The following is a 15,275-nucleotide window of genomic DNA, read 5'->3' as shown; positions in this document are numbered from 1 at the left end:
TTTAGAGACACTATATTCACAGATCTTTGTTGGTCATAAGTAGCCTATTTCCTAAACAACATACATAAACCGTAAATGACTCTGCTGCATTATGTAAGTTGGAAAATATTGAGATTTAATAGGTAAATAAAATGTTTTAAAAATGCTGCTATTGTTAGCAGTCATCACATCCTACCAAGCTGCTGGAGACAGACAGTCAAATGTGACCCTGGTGATGAAATCCCAGTTGCATAGCAACACATCTCCATCTGCAGTTAAGCTTCCCTCCTCCACAGAAGCAACTGGATTTTTTTTCCTTTTTTTTGCTTCCCATGCAGTTTAATGTAATTAAAAAAGCTCACAGTTAAAATGATTGAAGCATGGACGTATGATTGTCATGGCTTTTTGTGGTGAACCAACAAAGCATGCAATCAGTAGTCTGGTCCTCATGATAATCAAAGCAGCTTAATTGGCTGTCAATTGTTCTATAAAAAGAAAGTCATATTTCACCTTAGTGTTTATCCAGCATGCAACAGTGATTTTAAAACACATATTATTTACTGTATGTTTTTTTTTTATTTATATTACTACTAAATCAACAAAACAAATGAGAATAGCACATATGTTTGCTCTGAGAACATTCTGAGAAACATTAGCTGCAAGTCTAAGGTTTTATTTAACAATTAGAAGACTCATTAGAACAATTAGGAAGAGACTATTAGCAGAATGAGAAGTAGTTTTTTTCAGGTCTTGAGATAATTAGACAAATCTGTTAAAACACTTAAAAGTTTTAATTAAATTTGAGGACTGAAGTTGCTGTGTCAGCCTGCACATTCAGTCAAAGTGCTCACACCTGAGCTTACATCTATGGTCCTTTATGACTCACAGTTTGTACCTCAGAAACCTCAGAAAGCCTAAACCTTTCAGCTAATTGCCTGGACTTTAATCAAAGTTAATTAACTTAGTTAATTAGGCATGTGATCAATATACATTTAAGTGGTGTATTGTAGAGGAAAAATAGATTTATTTTAGAATCTGACCTCAAAACAATCATAAGCTTTTTTTATTCTTATGGTACTGTAATGTATTCTTCAAATGTATCTCAAATTTAGTATGTGCTGCTACTTTTCTCAGAAGATGTGCATTATTTAAAGTGAATGTGACAAGATACATTTGCGTTTAAGAGTGCTTAGAATATACTGTTTAAAAGGAATATCGCTCATTATATTCTCCCTGAGTCTCTCCTTGTGCTTTTTTCTGTGGAGGCACTAGATTTTGCTGTTACAGCTTTCATTTTATTGTTTCCCAGTTGTCATTTTTTGGAAAGTAATGCATTTCTTCTGTGCTGCTCTGAATGTTGAAAGACTCAGCCTGAATCTGAACCAGCTGTGACTCTAATTAGGTGAGATCACATGGTCACTGCCCTTTATTCTTTGCTATGTGACACCTTGTGGGAGAACAGAACCCTGCAGGAATATGCTGCTTTTAGGTTCGTACATTAGAGCTGAATGGAGAGAGCAGCTGGTTTTAACAAGCAAAATGCCTGTGCCATGGCTGAACACTTGACTAGAGAACATGAATTAAAAAAAAAATCTTCAAATGAAGAAGTTTTGGTGGCAAAACTGCATAAGAAAAATGTTTTTCTATCTATCTATCTATCTATCTATCTATCTATCTATCTATCTATCTATCTATCTATCTATCTATCTATCTATCTATCTATCTATCTATCTATCTATCTATCTATCTATCTATCAGTCCGTCCTCCCATACTGTCGGCAAATTCAGGCCTAACAATGGTACAATATCGCCCTCAAGTGAAATTTAAAGGGAATTGCTCATATTTACCATCAATTATGCATTTGTAATGTAATATTAAGCTGAGGAAATTGGATTTTAATCGGCTTCTTTGCTCACTGTAAAATTCTTTTTTTATTATGCATAAATGGATCAAATACAAATGAATAAAAATTATGAATATATATCTTAATAAATGAAATCATTATCTGAGAACCACATTTTCAGTTTACTCGGGTTAACTTTGTCTGCCATTAACCTTTATTCGACCATCTGAAACATTTAAACGTGACAAATAAGTAAAAATAAAAGTAATCTGTTAGAGAAATACTTCATATGATAAAACCATGAATAAACGATACCGAGTGAAAATGTCCTCATTATTTTAGCTGTTTGTTTTATTGTTTTACTTTTTGTAGATGTATAATTATAAGATAGATATTTTTAACATAAAATATGTATTTTTACGGAGGAAAAGGTGATTAAAATGCATCTGTATGCCGGAAAAATCGGTTACTGTACCTTTAATATTTCCATCAGGAGTACTGTGAACCACACTACGCATGCGCGCCTGTGAATCGTATGGCGGGCAAATAAACGTCAACAAACGCTTAGGAGCTGCTTATCTGAACTTTTAGTGGGTATTTGAACTTTGGCTGGTTCTGAATTGGTTCGACTGGTTCCGGGTTGTGTTCAGCAGGATGGTGGAAGGTCCAGGCTGCACGTTAAACGGAGAGAAGATCCGCTCGAAGGTCCGGACGGGTCAGAAAGTGAAGGAAGTCAGGGGCACTTTGGCTGCGTCAGCTGTACGTTGACGGCCTGTTTCTACATTGGTTCACTCTGTAACCTCATTTATCTGGCTAAATTGAAAATGCATGGCACATAGAAGCTATATTTATTTCTGGTAGTGACTTGGAAGTTTTAAAGAAAAATAAATGTTACAGAGAATTTCTCAATTTATAATCATTTCAGCGACAGACAGTGTTCTGACAGTAACTTATAGGGAGTACTTTTGCTGAGGGAATTTTCTGTTAATCACATTTGGGAAAGATTTTACTTATTTTAGTCTTGGATTGTCCAATAACGCTCTCCAGCTAATTACAATATTAATTAAGATCAGTATGCATAAAAAAATCAATTAAAAAAAAGTACATTTTGTCCAGTCGTGCATTAATTCCAAATGATCAAACAACATAGTGAGGTTAAGTACTCAAATTAGTGAAAAACGTTTTCTATCTGAGGAATCCCAAAAGATTGCAGCATTCACTCGTCCGGGTCAGCATGAAGCGACAATGGAGAGGAAAACTCCCCTTTAACAGGAAGAAATTTCCAGCAGAACCAGAACCAGGCTCACTGGGAGCAGCTACTACCAGGACCGACTCGGGTTTGAGAAAACAAAGCAGATGCACAAATAGAAACAGACGCGCTAATCCAGTAGTAGTACAAATAAGCAAAATCCTAAACCACAGCTAAAAATAAAATTAAATGTTTTCATTTTCTCTAAAATACACCCCATTCATTTCTGTATAACATTGAATAACTTCGGCACAACAAATATTCATTTTGTTTTCTAACAATGCAATGTGAAATGTTTTATTGTGTGAGCTGCTTTGTTTTTTGGGGGGTTTTTTTAGGGCTTGACAATGAAGGGTTATGAAAAATGCAGTCTGTCACTCAGTACCAGTGTTAAATGTTAATCAAGCTGCTGTATCTTTTTAGAGAAACGGCACAGAGACGAATGTCTTCCACAGTTTCTCTGGATGTCAGTACACAGGTGTGGAAACTCTTGGGAAGGAGCTCTTCATGTACTTCGGCTTAAGAGCCTTGAGGTAAAGTAAACTCAACACGTCTCTGCAGTGGGAACATATTTATACCCTGGAACTTTTTCACATTTAACACAGTGCAATACAACTACAACTTTCAGTGTATTTTATTAGAGTTTTATGTGACAGACCAACACAAAGTAGAGCATAATTGTGACCTTCAAAGATAATTCATGTTGCTTAAATATACTAAACTTATTTGTCTGTTAGGACAACTTAGTCAAAGTCTGGAGCTATAAAATTATGCTCATATATTCTGGTAGATTTTTTGGAAAAAAAATTTCAAATATGTTAAAACAGATGAGCAGTTGTTTTTTGTTTTTTTTTAAATAACTTGGAAAACAAATGATTGAAGATGAAGAAATAAATGTAAATTTAGGTCTTTTTAATATTTTCTGTTTTCTTTTTCTTTTGACATTTCAATATAAATGACTAAAATACTGTGCCTTCAAACCATGGACCTTCCCTTCACACTGTTGACACCCTCTGTATGAGTTTAACAAGAACAGATGTTTTCAGGTCATGCCACACCATTATGATTACATGAAGGTCGTGACCTTTCAAGGTGGATGTGCTTTTTACTTGTCAGATGGTCTGCTGGGTTTTGGATCATTGCCTGATCCTCCACTTAATATCAGATTGTAGACTTTGGTGCTGACTTTTTTTTGGGTCCAATTTTTTAATGTGTTCTCTTTGAGGCTTTTTCTTTTTTTTTTTAGGAAAAACTGAGTATTCCTACTTTAGGTTTTCTAATATGGTGGGAATGCCTGGCCTGTTTTTGTGGGAGTTTGGGACCACAGTCACCTACAAATAGCTAATATTCATCAACACTCTAGATCTCCACTTAACACACTTATTTTAATAGTTCAAACACCAAATTTACCTTAGAAGGGGCGTGTAATGTATTTTCCAGGCACATAGTACAATTTTATAGCACAAGAAAGCTCAAAAAATAAAACTTTGCATAACACCCCCTCTTTAAAATGTATCAATGCACAAGGTGGAAACCAGCATGACCACAGAAGCTAACATCAACTTTCTTATTTCTGTTCTTGGGTATACAACCAATCAGCACCAAGGACAATAAATGTGACTCCTGGATTGGCTGCTTTGCAAATGTGCGGCTAGCTAATAATGCGTCATGTAGCATTGTTGAGGTAGATATGCTCTATAAAAAAATCTCCAAATAGCAGGATTTTCTCACAATAATTTCCAAATGAAAATATGTGAATACTGAACCGTGACTAGTCGGGGGTCCACTGTAAAAGGTTTTTGTTCCACCTCCACTCCACAAACCTGCAAGGATAAGCATGTCCAGACGATTGTGTGGGATAGTTTTAGCAGTAGTAGCAGAATAAAGCAGTTTTTGTTCCATTACCTTTGAGCATTTCCTCCCTTTTTCCAGGATTTTATGTCTGGTTGTTGCTATGATTTTAGCAGAATACCCACTCACAGCAGCAGCAGCAAAAGTGCTGAATTTCCTCCATTTGAACCTTTTTTTCCTCATTGTGGAACGATGACACCCTGGCTCTTTAGAAAAGCTTTTGTAGCTTTTTCTAACATCAAGCATGTGGAGAATAAGGTGCTTTCAGGTCCACCGAAAGTTGCTGTAATTGAGGCTTTGCTCACGTCAACCAATCTTCCCTTTTCAGGAACAGCTTTTTTTATATATATTTTTAGGGAGCAATTCGTTCAATTTGATGTCCTTTACTGGAAGACCTCACTCCTGAGTGGCATCTGGGAAAAGGCAAAAACTCCCAGGTTTTCAGGCGTCACAGTCTGCACCTTACTCAATGTTCAAAAACAATTTATGAAAGTTTTTTTTTCCCTCATATTCTGTCTCTTTTACAAACTAAGTAATTTGTTCAGAAATACCAATGACTCCAAAGCTTTCACAGGTTTCTTTTCCCCTGCTGTAACTCGACTTGTATTTTCCTTACATGGTTTAATACAGTAACCTTGTATAAGTTCTTTAAAGGCTAAACTTGTAAATAGCATCTTTTATGGAGGTAAAATGTGAAATGTAGAACTTATTTATGAAAGAAACATTTTCTCTGTAGGAAGTTAGAAGGTCTCTAATTCAAATGTATATTATCCTCTGAGTGTTTGTTTGGCAGCAATAATAGTAAGAACATGTTCAGTCGTAGTGTTGTTTTGGTAATTGCTGATTTTTAGTTTTATTCATGTTTTGTTTGTGAAAAATCTTCTTGGCCAGTTATTCAGATTGATAATGAATCAGCTTAAAAACCAAACTCCACCAGTATGAAGAAATCTGAAAAACTACAGAAATGTTATTTTATTTTTCATCCATCCATTGATCTGTCCATCCATAATCATCAATCCCTCTATAAACATCGTCAATCTATAATTCATTCATCATTCATCCATCCATAATCATCCGTCTGTCCTCATTGACCACACCTGATGTATATTTTTATTGATTGAGGTACCAAATCTTACAGAGTGGTTTGTGTAATGGATGTGTATTTGATAGTGTCTATAGTTATCACAAGTTTCAGCGGTAAAATTCCTTATTTTTCGCATTCAGTCCCAACTCAATCTTCAGGCCCCAGAACCATATATCTTTATTTTGTCAAACTCTAATTAAAATCAGATATTCGACACTTAAAACCATTTTCCATTTTTCTCTCTCTCAACGTCTAGAATCCACTTCGGCATGAATGGATCGATGCGTATAAATCCGGCTCAGAGGAAGGTTGTAGAGGGCTCTGCAGCAGCGCTAGAAATACGCCTTAGCGACGACACTGTGGCCTTCTATGACAGCGCAGTGGAAATAAGGTAATGGGGACAACAGTGGAGGCAAGATAGATTGAGGTGACAGGAGTTCACCTTGGGGTATGCGTCTGATTTAGTGAGGATGTCCTACATTAGGCTGCTTTTGTAGACAGTGGCTATTGTTGCATGAAAAATGCTGCTTTCTTTGCTTGGCATTTGTAACGATCATAGTCTTTCATGTGTTATGATCAGAAGCAAGACAGACAATCATTTGTACTGTCTGAGAATTTCACCTATGCTCTTCTGGCTAGTAATAAACAACCTCAAACAATTTAGAAATGTATAACCTCTCTAGATCTCCGGTTGACCTGGAGTGAAAACAGCAGCCATGTATTTTCTAAATCCTCCCGGTGCTGGGGAACTGTATTTCCTGCAGGTTGACGGAGGATTGCGAGCAGAAGGTCAGGGCCATGGAGAGTCTGGATGTGTGCTCCTCCAGGTTCTGCTGCTCCCGCTCCGAAGAGGCGGTGAGGAGCCAGGGTAGCAGGATGCTCTGCGACGTTCTCCTAGACCAAGCCGTCATGCCGGGAGTCGGCAACATCATTAAAAACGAAGCCCTGTTTGACTCGGGCCTCCACCCAGCCGTGAAGGTATAGAAGAGATGATGGATTGTGTTCAGCAGAGGAATAAAAAATGAGGGTAAAAATGCAAGACAACACTCACAGGGAAGAATAGCGGAAGCTCATGTATTTCTGAGCTCCGCATGGAAATGAGGAAGGTGAAAAGGGGATAAGACAAACAAGCGCATTGCGGCACATATATTCCATCTTTTTGTGCACTTTGAATGCATATGACTGCATACAGACCCAAGAGGATTCTCCCTCCAGTTAGCTGCATAGAGTTATTAAATAAACATTAATAAAGTTGTTATTTTGATGAGGATCACATGGAGAACTTTATTGACCTATCTGTTACTGATTAGATGCTTTGTGGTGTAAAAACTTCTAATACTCAACTATTACTTGAGGATTTGCTGTACAAGGTTGTCTGGCCTCCTCAGAGTGTATCGGCACGCTGGACCAAAACATTAATCTCGGACTTTTAGCCCCGTCTTCTCCTGGGGCTGCCTAATGTTTATAAGCTTCTCCTCCATTATCAAGCCTCCAAGTCCCTAAAAGAGCAAAAAAATATATTTTTCTCTCTTATACAAAGTTGCTGCAATCCCCATGAATATACAACATGCAGTTTTCATCTTTTGAATCATTGACCTCTGCCTTTATCCATATCTGTTTTTTTTTTTTCTTTTTGGTTTAAGTGTTTGTGTAGCCTTGCTGACTCTGAATGTCACTTTGTTGTTTCATGGAAACCTTCATTTCTAGGTTCAACAGTTGACACACGTTCAAACCCAGCATTTAGTGAAGATGACTCGTGATTTTACTCTTTTGTTTTACAAGGTTGGTCATTTTGTAAGTAATATGTGGTTATTAAGAGTTACTTGTAATTTTTTTACCTTCAACAATCTTGTTTTTTTCTTCATCTTTCTCAGTGTCGCAAATCTGGCTCTCCTCTCTACAAACATTACAAAGTCTACAAGCGTCCCCATTGTGGCCAGTGCTCCCATGTCATTACAGTCTGTCGTCTCGGAGACAACGGCAGGATGACGTACTTCTGTGAGCGCTGTCAGAAGGGAGATCCCACCGGGGTGGACGTCAGGTACCGTCCTTGTAGGCTTTTGGCACTTTGACGGAGAAACTGTTGTTTTGCATTCCTGTAAAAGCTGCTTGTTTGAAGGTTTGGGGTGTCGGTTGTTACTCCGTTGTAATACCTCACTGTTTCTGCACAGTGACACTGTAGGATTATCTTTTGGTTTCTCTGTGGCTTCAAAACAAACATATAAATAGACAACCTGGCAGTAAAGTTCTCGACCCATTTTTTTTTCCTTTATATTGATATAAATTCTTAGTTCTTAATAAAAATGCATCAGCAAAGAAACCAAAATTTAAAAGCTGGACTGTAAGAAAAACTAACAGTCGAAAAGTCACATGTGCCTTTTCCTCTGCATTGATCAATGAATTAATGAATGTCTTCTAGTGATTGATAAGTCACAGTAAGTAGATAAAATACTAATAATTAGATAACTACATAAAAATGTAATTTAAAGATCTAAGAAAGTACAATCACAAATGTAAATGAGGAAACACCAGGGACTGATATGAGCAATGCAAAACGCTTAAAGATAAAAAACAAAAATACTTAGAAATAAAATTATGCTTCAGTTATGGTGAAATCCAAAGTAGTGGTAAAAACTAAATTAGAACAATGAATATTACTAATTACACTAAGAAAAAATTAAATATGCAACACAAGCTGATGAAAATATGTTAAAATTTGATTAGCAAAATTTGATAAATAAAATAAAACCAAATTTCTAAAATTCAAGTGAAAGCCAGGCTAGAACAACTTTTTTATTTGGTTTTTATAAAAAGCATCACCACTCTGAGCTGCCCTCAGGTCTGTTCCAAAGCTGACGGCCAGAATTAATAAGGTGTGTTTTATTTTTATTTTTTTATTTCAGGTCCAAATAAAAGCCTTGAAGGCTCTGCTGGACTGGTAGAATAAAAGCAAATTGAACGATAAATAAACTTAATTAAGAAAAACAATAAAACATACGGGTAGCCACTGCAGAGATTTTACAGTCAGTGTGATGTGAGCTCTCATTGTGGGGCTCCATAGCTGATTTTTTTCTGTTTATTTATATTTTTAGCAGTTTTCATGAAAAAAAAAGGGAAATGCAGAAAATCTGATTGTATCCCTGAAATATTTTGTGACATCTTGTTTTAATGCCAGAAACGTAGATTTCCCATTTGGAAACTGGTCCAATGAACCCTAAAAGCCTGAAATCATCTTGTTGTCGTCTTTATCAGAAATATGAAACACCCACCCAGCAGGAAGCGTCGGCTGAGCCAGATCTGAGTTCCAAACCCTAACTTTGCAGAAGTAGCGCCACGCTTTAGATGTTAGGCTCACATTCACAGAGGCCATCTTTGCAGGCAGATGGGCTTGGCAGGGAGTGGGAAGTGTTATGGGGTGAGAATTAATGCGCATATAAGACTGTGTTTGCCAGACAGGGCACAGGCTCAACACCTCCTGGGCTGTGTTTGAGCAAAGCTTTGAGGGGTTAGGATGCAAAGCCCTTACAATGCATTACACAGCTGATAAAGCAATCTGTGAGAAGTTTTCCAAAGGCGCTGCTTCTTTCCTTCTCCATGACGGTTGGCACTGAAGATTTGCCTTTTTGTCAGACATACCCCAGCCTCATGTCAGAGTGAGAACATTTATGCTCAAAGCTTCTTTTTGTTTTTTAAACACATTGTGTTTGTTCATATCTGCATCCAATGTTTGAACTGCAACATTAATTACTGCATCCTTCTTTAGCTTACTTGGATTTTTACATTATGGAAATCTTTTTTCTGTGACTTAGACCTCATAAAAAACAACTCCTGCATAAAATGAAGAAATACTAGCAAAATGGGTGCATGAAGAAGTCATTATGATCATTATCATTACCACCCACTCATTACTGAAATGAGCTTTTCCTTCTGATTTCCCATTATTTCTTTTAAAAGCTGCTGTTTTAGTTGTGTTGAATCTTTCATATCCATCAGCTCAATGAAATCTTTTCTTTTGAAAACAAAAGAACATCATTATAAAATATAATAAAAGGAAAAAGTTGTATTTTATACTGAAATCACAGTCAGACTTAGGGTGATTTAAATTTTTTCTACCTTTAATCAATTTTCATATGGTAAATATTAACTTATATACTACATCAGGTTATATCTGATTTTTTTATAGATTTAGGGGAAAAAAATCTTACTTCTGTTTGAAATTCAGTAAGTTGGATCCAGTTGTTTGTCTATTTGAGATGAAAAGTATTGCCCCAATATTTTACAGGATCAGCCACTGATTTATTAAATTATGCATCTTTTGTCTGATTTGTTGGGATTTTTGAATAAACAATGTGCATCAGATGCTAAATAAAAACCACTCACAGTACAAAAGTCTTGTTGAATGCATAAAGTCTGTAGAAGAAAGGGCTTGAAATTAATTGAACAGATATTGGAATAGAACAATTTCTTAGCTCTGATTATTGATCAGAGCTGATCAAATACTGAAAATCAGACTTTTTCTATGCAACAACTCTTAGAAGTCTCACCATCTCCTGCCCAAACTCACATCAGTCAACAGCTGCACACCGCCTGGCCAAACGCTGTTTCTGTTGGATGATCGGGTCAAACTGTTAAACTTTTAAAATCTTTCCTATTTCAGATAAAAATAAATAAAAATGTTCCTGTGTTGACTAGGCCTGACAAATGGAAAGCTTCCTGCTGCATCATTGGGGTTTGACAACTTGTTGCCAGCAGAAAGATAATCACTCATCCAGTAATCAATACATTTGTACCCATTTGCTTAGTTAAATCCAGGTGGATTTTTGGCTAGCCTGTGTACTTTGCTTTGCTATTTTATGTTGAACAAAACTGTTATAGGTTATGGACATATGTCTTTTGATGCAAAGGAAGAACATTTTGTAATTCTTTGTTCTGTTTACATTATAGCAACTACCTTTAGCAAAGAACATAAAGCACATTTTTCTGTTAGTCTTTAGTGGTGGAAAATGTCTATTTTAGCTGCAGAGGCTTACCAGAATCACCTTGGCTGCTCTGTGTTGCTCTCCCAGTGCGCTCCCAGTTAGAAACAGCCTCATCGGTTGGGCGCTTCACGACAGAACCAGGAATGATGTGGCTAAGAAGGAGGAAGAGGACTGGGCTTGTCAACTCTGTACGCTCATCAACCAGCCAGAAGCCAGAGCCTGTGATGCCTGCCTCACTCCAAAACCTGAGGGTAAGTGAACATTTTCTGTCTTTTTACTGTCACATTATCTAATGGGGTGACAGAATAGCTTTGTTAACAAGCAATAAAATAAGAGCAAGTTTTCTTTTGCTGTGTAGCAGAATAACAACATGCAATTTGACGTGAATGCTTCAATGCTTTGAGAGGCAGTGGCAACCGGCGTCAACTGGGCGGACTCCTCTGTGATGAGAGCGGCCGTATGTTGCTCCACAAATAATGACCACGTCTGTCAGCTGGTCATTTTCCTCCGGCTGTCTTCAGACGCTCACGGCTGCACTGAACTTTTGCTCAGAAAGACGCATCCTCGCTCTGTCGCCGCGGCAGCAACCAAACTACAGCTAAATGGCTTCAACTCTGAGATCATGCTGCTCGATTTGGAATACATCAATTCTTTTTTTTTTAAGATCACAGCAGATTGAAGGGCTGAATAGCATCAGTTCACAGCTGCTTTATGTGGGGCTGTAGTTTCATTTTTACAGCTTTGAATTTAAGGGATTTTTTATTCAATCAGTGCCACAACAAATCCTCTTTGGTCCCGTCTCATGAAGTGAATTTCTCACTTCTAAAGGAGGGGCGAACAAAAGAAACTGCACTTGTAATCATCAGGATTTTTACAATGTTGCTCTGAGCTGTTTTAAAATAATAACCATGAGAAGCCAGACTTTAAAACAACTTGTGTTTATGTAAAGCCCCTGCATTTTCCACTAGACATGAGTGAGAATAATACATGAGAATGGTTGCATTTTTTTATGGAATCCTCTAAAATCTTTGAAGATAATAAACATATTTTGCTCCACACAAACCTGACTGAGCTCTGGGAACAGGAGGGTTATTGGTATGAAGGTACTGCAAGGTTTTAAACAGATTTGAAAACTGCAAAAATTTCCCATCTCATTACATAAACAATGTTTATTACAGTAACATTGTGACCCCCGGGTTTTTGTGGAGGTTAGGGACCACAACCACGTCCTATAAAAACACTAATAACTGCATATTTAGTAGTTCAAACATAAATATTGCTCAATGTGCATTAAAACTCAATAGAAACCATCTTAACACTAGTACAGAAGTTAACATCAAAGGTCTTCTTTATCTCCACTCTTTGGGGTTCAGCCAATCAATGCTAAAGAAAAATGAATGGCGTACCTGGATTAGCTGCTTTTTTACCCAATACTTTCTTTCAAATATTCTAAACTGCTGTATGGAAGAAACTGTAAATAGGTGGATTTTCTTCAAATAATTTGTAGTTATGTTCCACAGAAAAATCTGTGAATAAAAAAAATACAAATTACTGGGAGTTCACTGTGTAGTTGGCAAGCTACAAATCAATTATCATTTCTGTAAAAATTTTAAATTTAAATTTTTTAAAAAGGTGACAATTTATTATTTGTATATTATTTTTTATTTATTTATTTTGTTGTTTTATTTACTTATAAAATAATATCCAAGCACAGGTGAATCAGAAAGTGGAAGCAACATCCACTCAGATTTAAAAATTTTTTTTTTTATCAAAGATGGGTGTAAATATGTTGCTGCAGCTTCACTTTGCTCAACAAAGTATGCCATTGAAAGATCATCAAGATAATGTTTCTCCTGATTTTTTTATTTTATGAATGCAGTTATTAACTTCAGTCCTCACCATACAGAGTAAATATTCCAACCAGTCTTATAAAAGTGCTGCCTTTTTTCCCATCCCAAACAAGCACAGTGGATTTTTTGGGAGTATGGTTTTATCTTGGCTTAACAGCATAAAACTGGCAGTAATATTGATTCTGGTTAAATTAATTTTTTGTGCAAAGTCTTTAAAATCCTACTTTGTGTGCATCAACACATACAGGCTAGGCTTATGCATAAAAATAAAAATTCTGTTTTGAAGGTTTTTGAGGAACAGAGTCGATAAATATTCTGTTGTTCTCTTTGACTCGGAGCTCATTGTTTGCATACTAAGAGCAGGTAGATTTTCAAATCTGTGGCTCAATTTCTGCATCTCTATAGATTGTGGTATTTTTATTAGAAAGCAGAGCATGGCAGTCATGCTGCTTGCTGTTAAATTTTATGGTAACCACTTTAAGCTAACAACAAGCTGGATTTTAGTGAGAGCAGCCAGTGCATCAGAATGAGCTGCAGCTGCTGAACATAAATTGAGTTTCTCACTCTGGCTCCATCTCCACAGTTCACAAAGACGACATTAGCACTGAAGCATCGCCCTTCACTGCTGATTTAATTAAATACCCCTGCAACGCCTTCAGGAAGCCGCGAGAGGAGCTCAAAGTCAACTGGAGGTCTGCGTTCGGGACTTCCACCCTCGTTTTCTCCGACATGACTGAGAAGCCAAAGCCCGTAAAGTCCCCGCTCTCCCCAGCCGGCAGTCATTTGAATTCCTTGGCGGCAGAACGAGGTTTGTATAAAAACAGCTTCTGCCAAGGGACAACAAGCGCCAATTATGCCTCTGGTGGCTGGCAGAAGCAAAGTGCAGAGCTCTCCAAGGGGGAATCACTGGCCTCCTACACTCACCCTTCCAAGAAAATGAGAATTGATCACAGCCCCCTTCCCAGTAACAAAGCTCAAAATGGAACCCCCAACTCAGGGTGAGTGAACCTCTACCTTGGCCAAATAATGAACAACTTTATAATAAGATAAGTTTTTTTTTTCTTTTTGTTTGCAAGTTCAGGCAGATGAGTTAGGGAAAAGATTCTTTGCAACGTTGTTAAAAAAAATTCAAAAACGTATCGCCATGGCACTGCAGCGGCCATATACAATAATTGCCAACAAACATTGTTACATGTGGCTGAAAAGATGGCCCTCACTTGCTAATAAGTGTTGATGTGACAGGCATTTCCTGTGTTTTATCTGCAACATATTTCACAATAATAAGACTGTTTCTTCTCCTGTCAGTGTGTGCAGAACAGAGGCGGCAAACACTGCAGCCTCCATTCCTCCCAGTCCCCCTTGTTGCTCATCCCATCGTCGTCCCTCCGTCCTCAGAGTGGTCCACAAGGAGGGTGAGAATAAAGGACGACGGTTTTATTCCTGCTCCCTGCCAAGAGAGAACAAGTGCAACTTCTTTCAGGTGACACTGAAAACTAACTTCTTTTTGTTGGGTTTTCTTTCAACTTGTCCACAATAGAAGTTTAAAACTAAAGAAACAACTTTTTCCCCCCTCCGCTGTTGCAGTGGGCTGATTTGCACTTTCCTTTTTGTCACCATGGGAAACGCTGTTTAATGAGGACGGTTCTGAAGCTGGGTCCAAACAATGGCAGGAATTTCTACACCTGCAGCTTTCAAAAGGGTAAACAATGCGACTTTTTCCAGTGGGCCGAGGACAGACCAGGACTTTCCATGGCTGCTAACTCATCAAAGCCCCACAGGTGCATCTCAATACATTAGAACAATCATAGAAAATCTCTATTTCAGTCCCTGAAATCAAAATGTGAAACTAAGATGTTACATACACATAAGGCGATATATTTCTGGTTATTTACAGTTTTTGAAAATGTAAAAAAAGAGACTCCAGGAACTCTGAATCTCCAGACTGAAATGCAAAACTTACTTTGTTCTACATGAAAGACCTTGAAACCAGTTCAGTCTTTCAGATGTAATGATGTCTCTGGTTCTTAACACACTTCAGTTCTTGCTCATGTCATGGATTTGTCTGTGTGACTTCAGTCACAGTCAGTGTTTTCTGAAAGTCTTTAAAGACCTGAAATCTTTCCCTATTGATTGCAAACCTTCTGCTAACAAACCTTTTCCTTCCCCTAAACTTTCAATTTCATTAGTATGGTTGAATCCTGAAGTCCTGACATTCATCTTCTTTAGGAGCAACATTTTGTTGGTTGCCCTCCTTGTGCAGAGTGTTGGTGACTTCTCTGTTAGTAATTCTTAACAAAAAATATAATATTACTTTTACTTGTTTGATGCAATACTGAAATATACATGCATATAAAAACAAGTTGAAACATTTTGAATGAATCTATAATAATTAGTTTCTTTGTGGTGTGAATTTGAAATTAATAAAATGTTTGATGATGA

At 37.2% G+C, this 15,275-nt stretch overlaps 1 protein-coding gene across 1 annotated transcript; it reads left to right on the top strand.

Moving 5' to 3' along the window:
- Positions 1-2,349: 2,349 nt before the first annotated feature.
- On the top strand, positions 2,350-15,275 carry neil3 (nei-like DNA glycosylase 3). The gene is made up of 10 exons (XM_032555545.1): positions 2,350-2,582; positions 3,496-3,605; positions 6,264-6,398; positions 6,772-6,985; positions 7,715-7,789; positions 7,882-8,048; positions 11,074-11,237; positions 13,420-13,834; positions 14,142-14,316; positions 14,421-15,275. Exons 1-10 carry the CDS (start codon positions 2,478-2,480, stop codon positions 14,631-14,633), a joined length of 1,773 nt encoding a protein of 590 aa, XP_032411436.1. The 5' UTR covers positions 2,350-2,477; the 3' UTR covers positions 14,634-15,275.

The sequence above is a fragment of the Xiphophorus hellerii genome, chromosome 23 (genome assembly GCF_003331165.1).
Source record: "Xiphophorus hellerii strain 12219 chromosome 23, Xiphophorus_hellerii-4.1, whole genome shotgun sequence".
NCBI classification, from domain to species: domain Eukaryota; kingdom Metazoa; phylum Chordata; class Actinopteri; order Cyprinodontiformes; family Poeciliidae; genus Xiphophorus; species Xiphophorus hellerii.
This window is presented reverse-complemented; position numbering and strand designations above follow the sequence as displayed.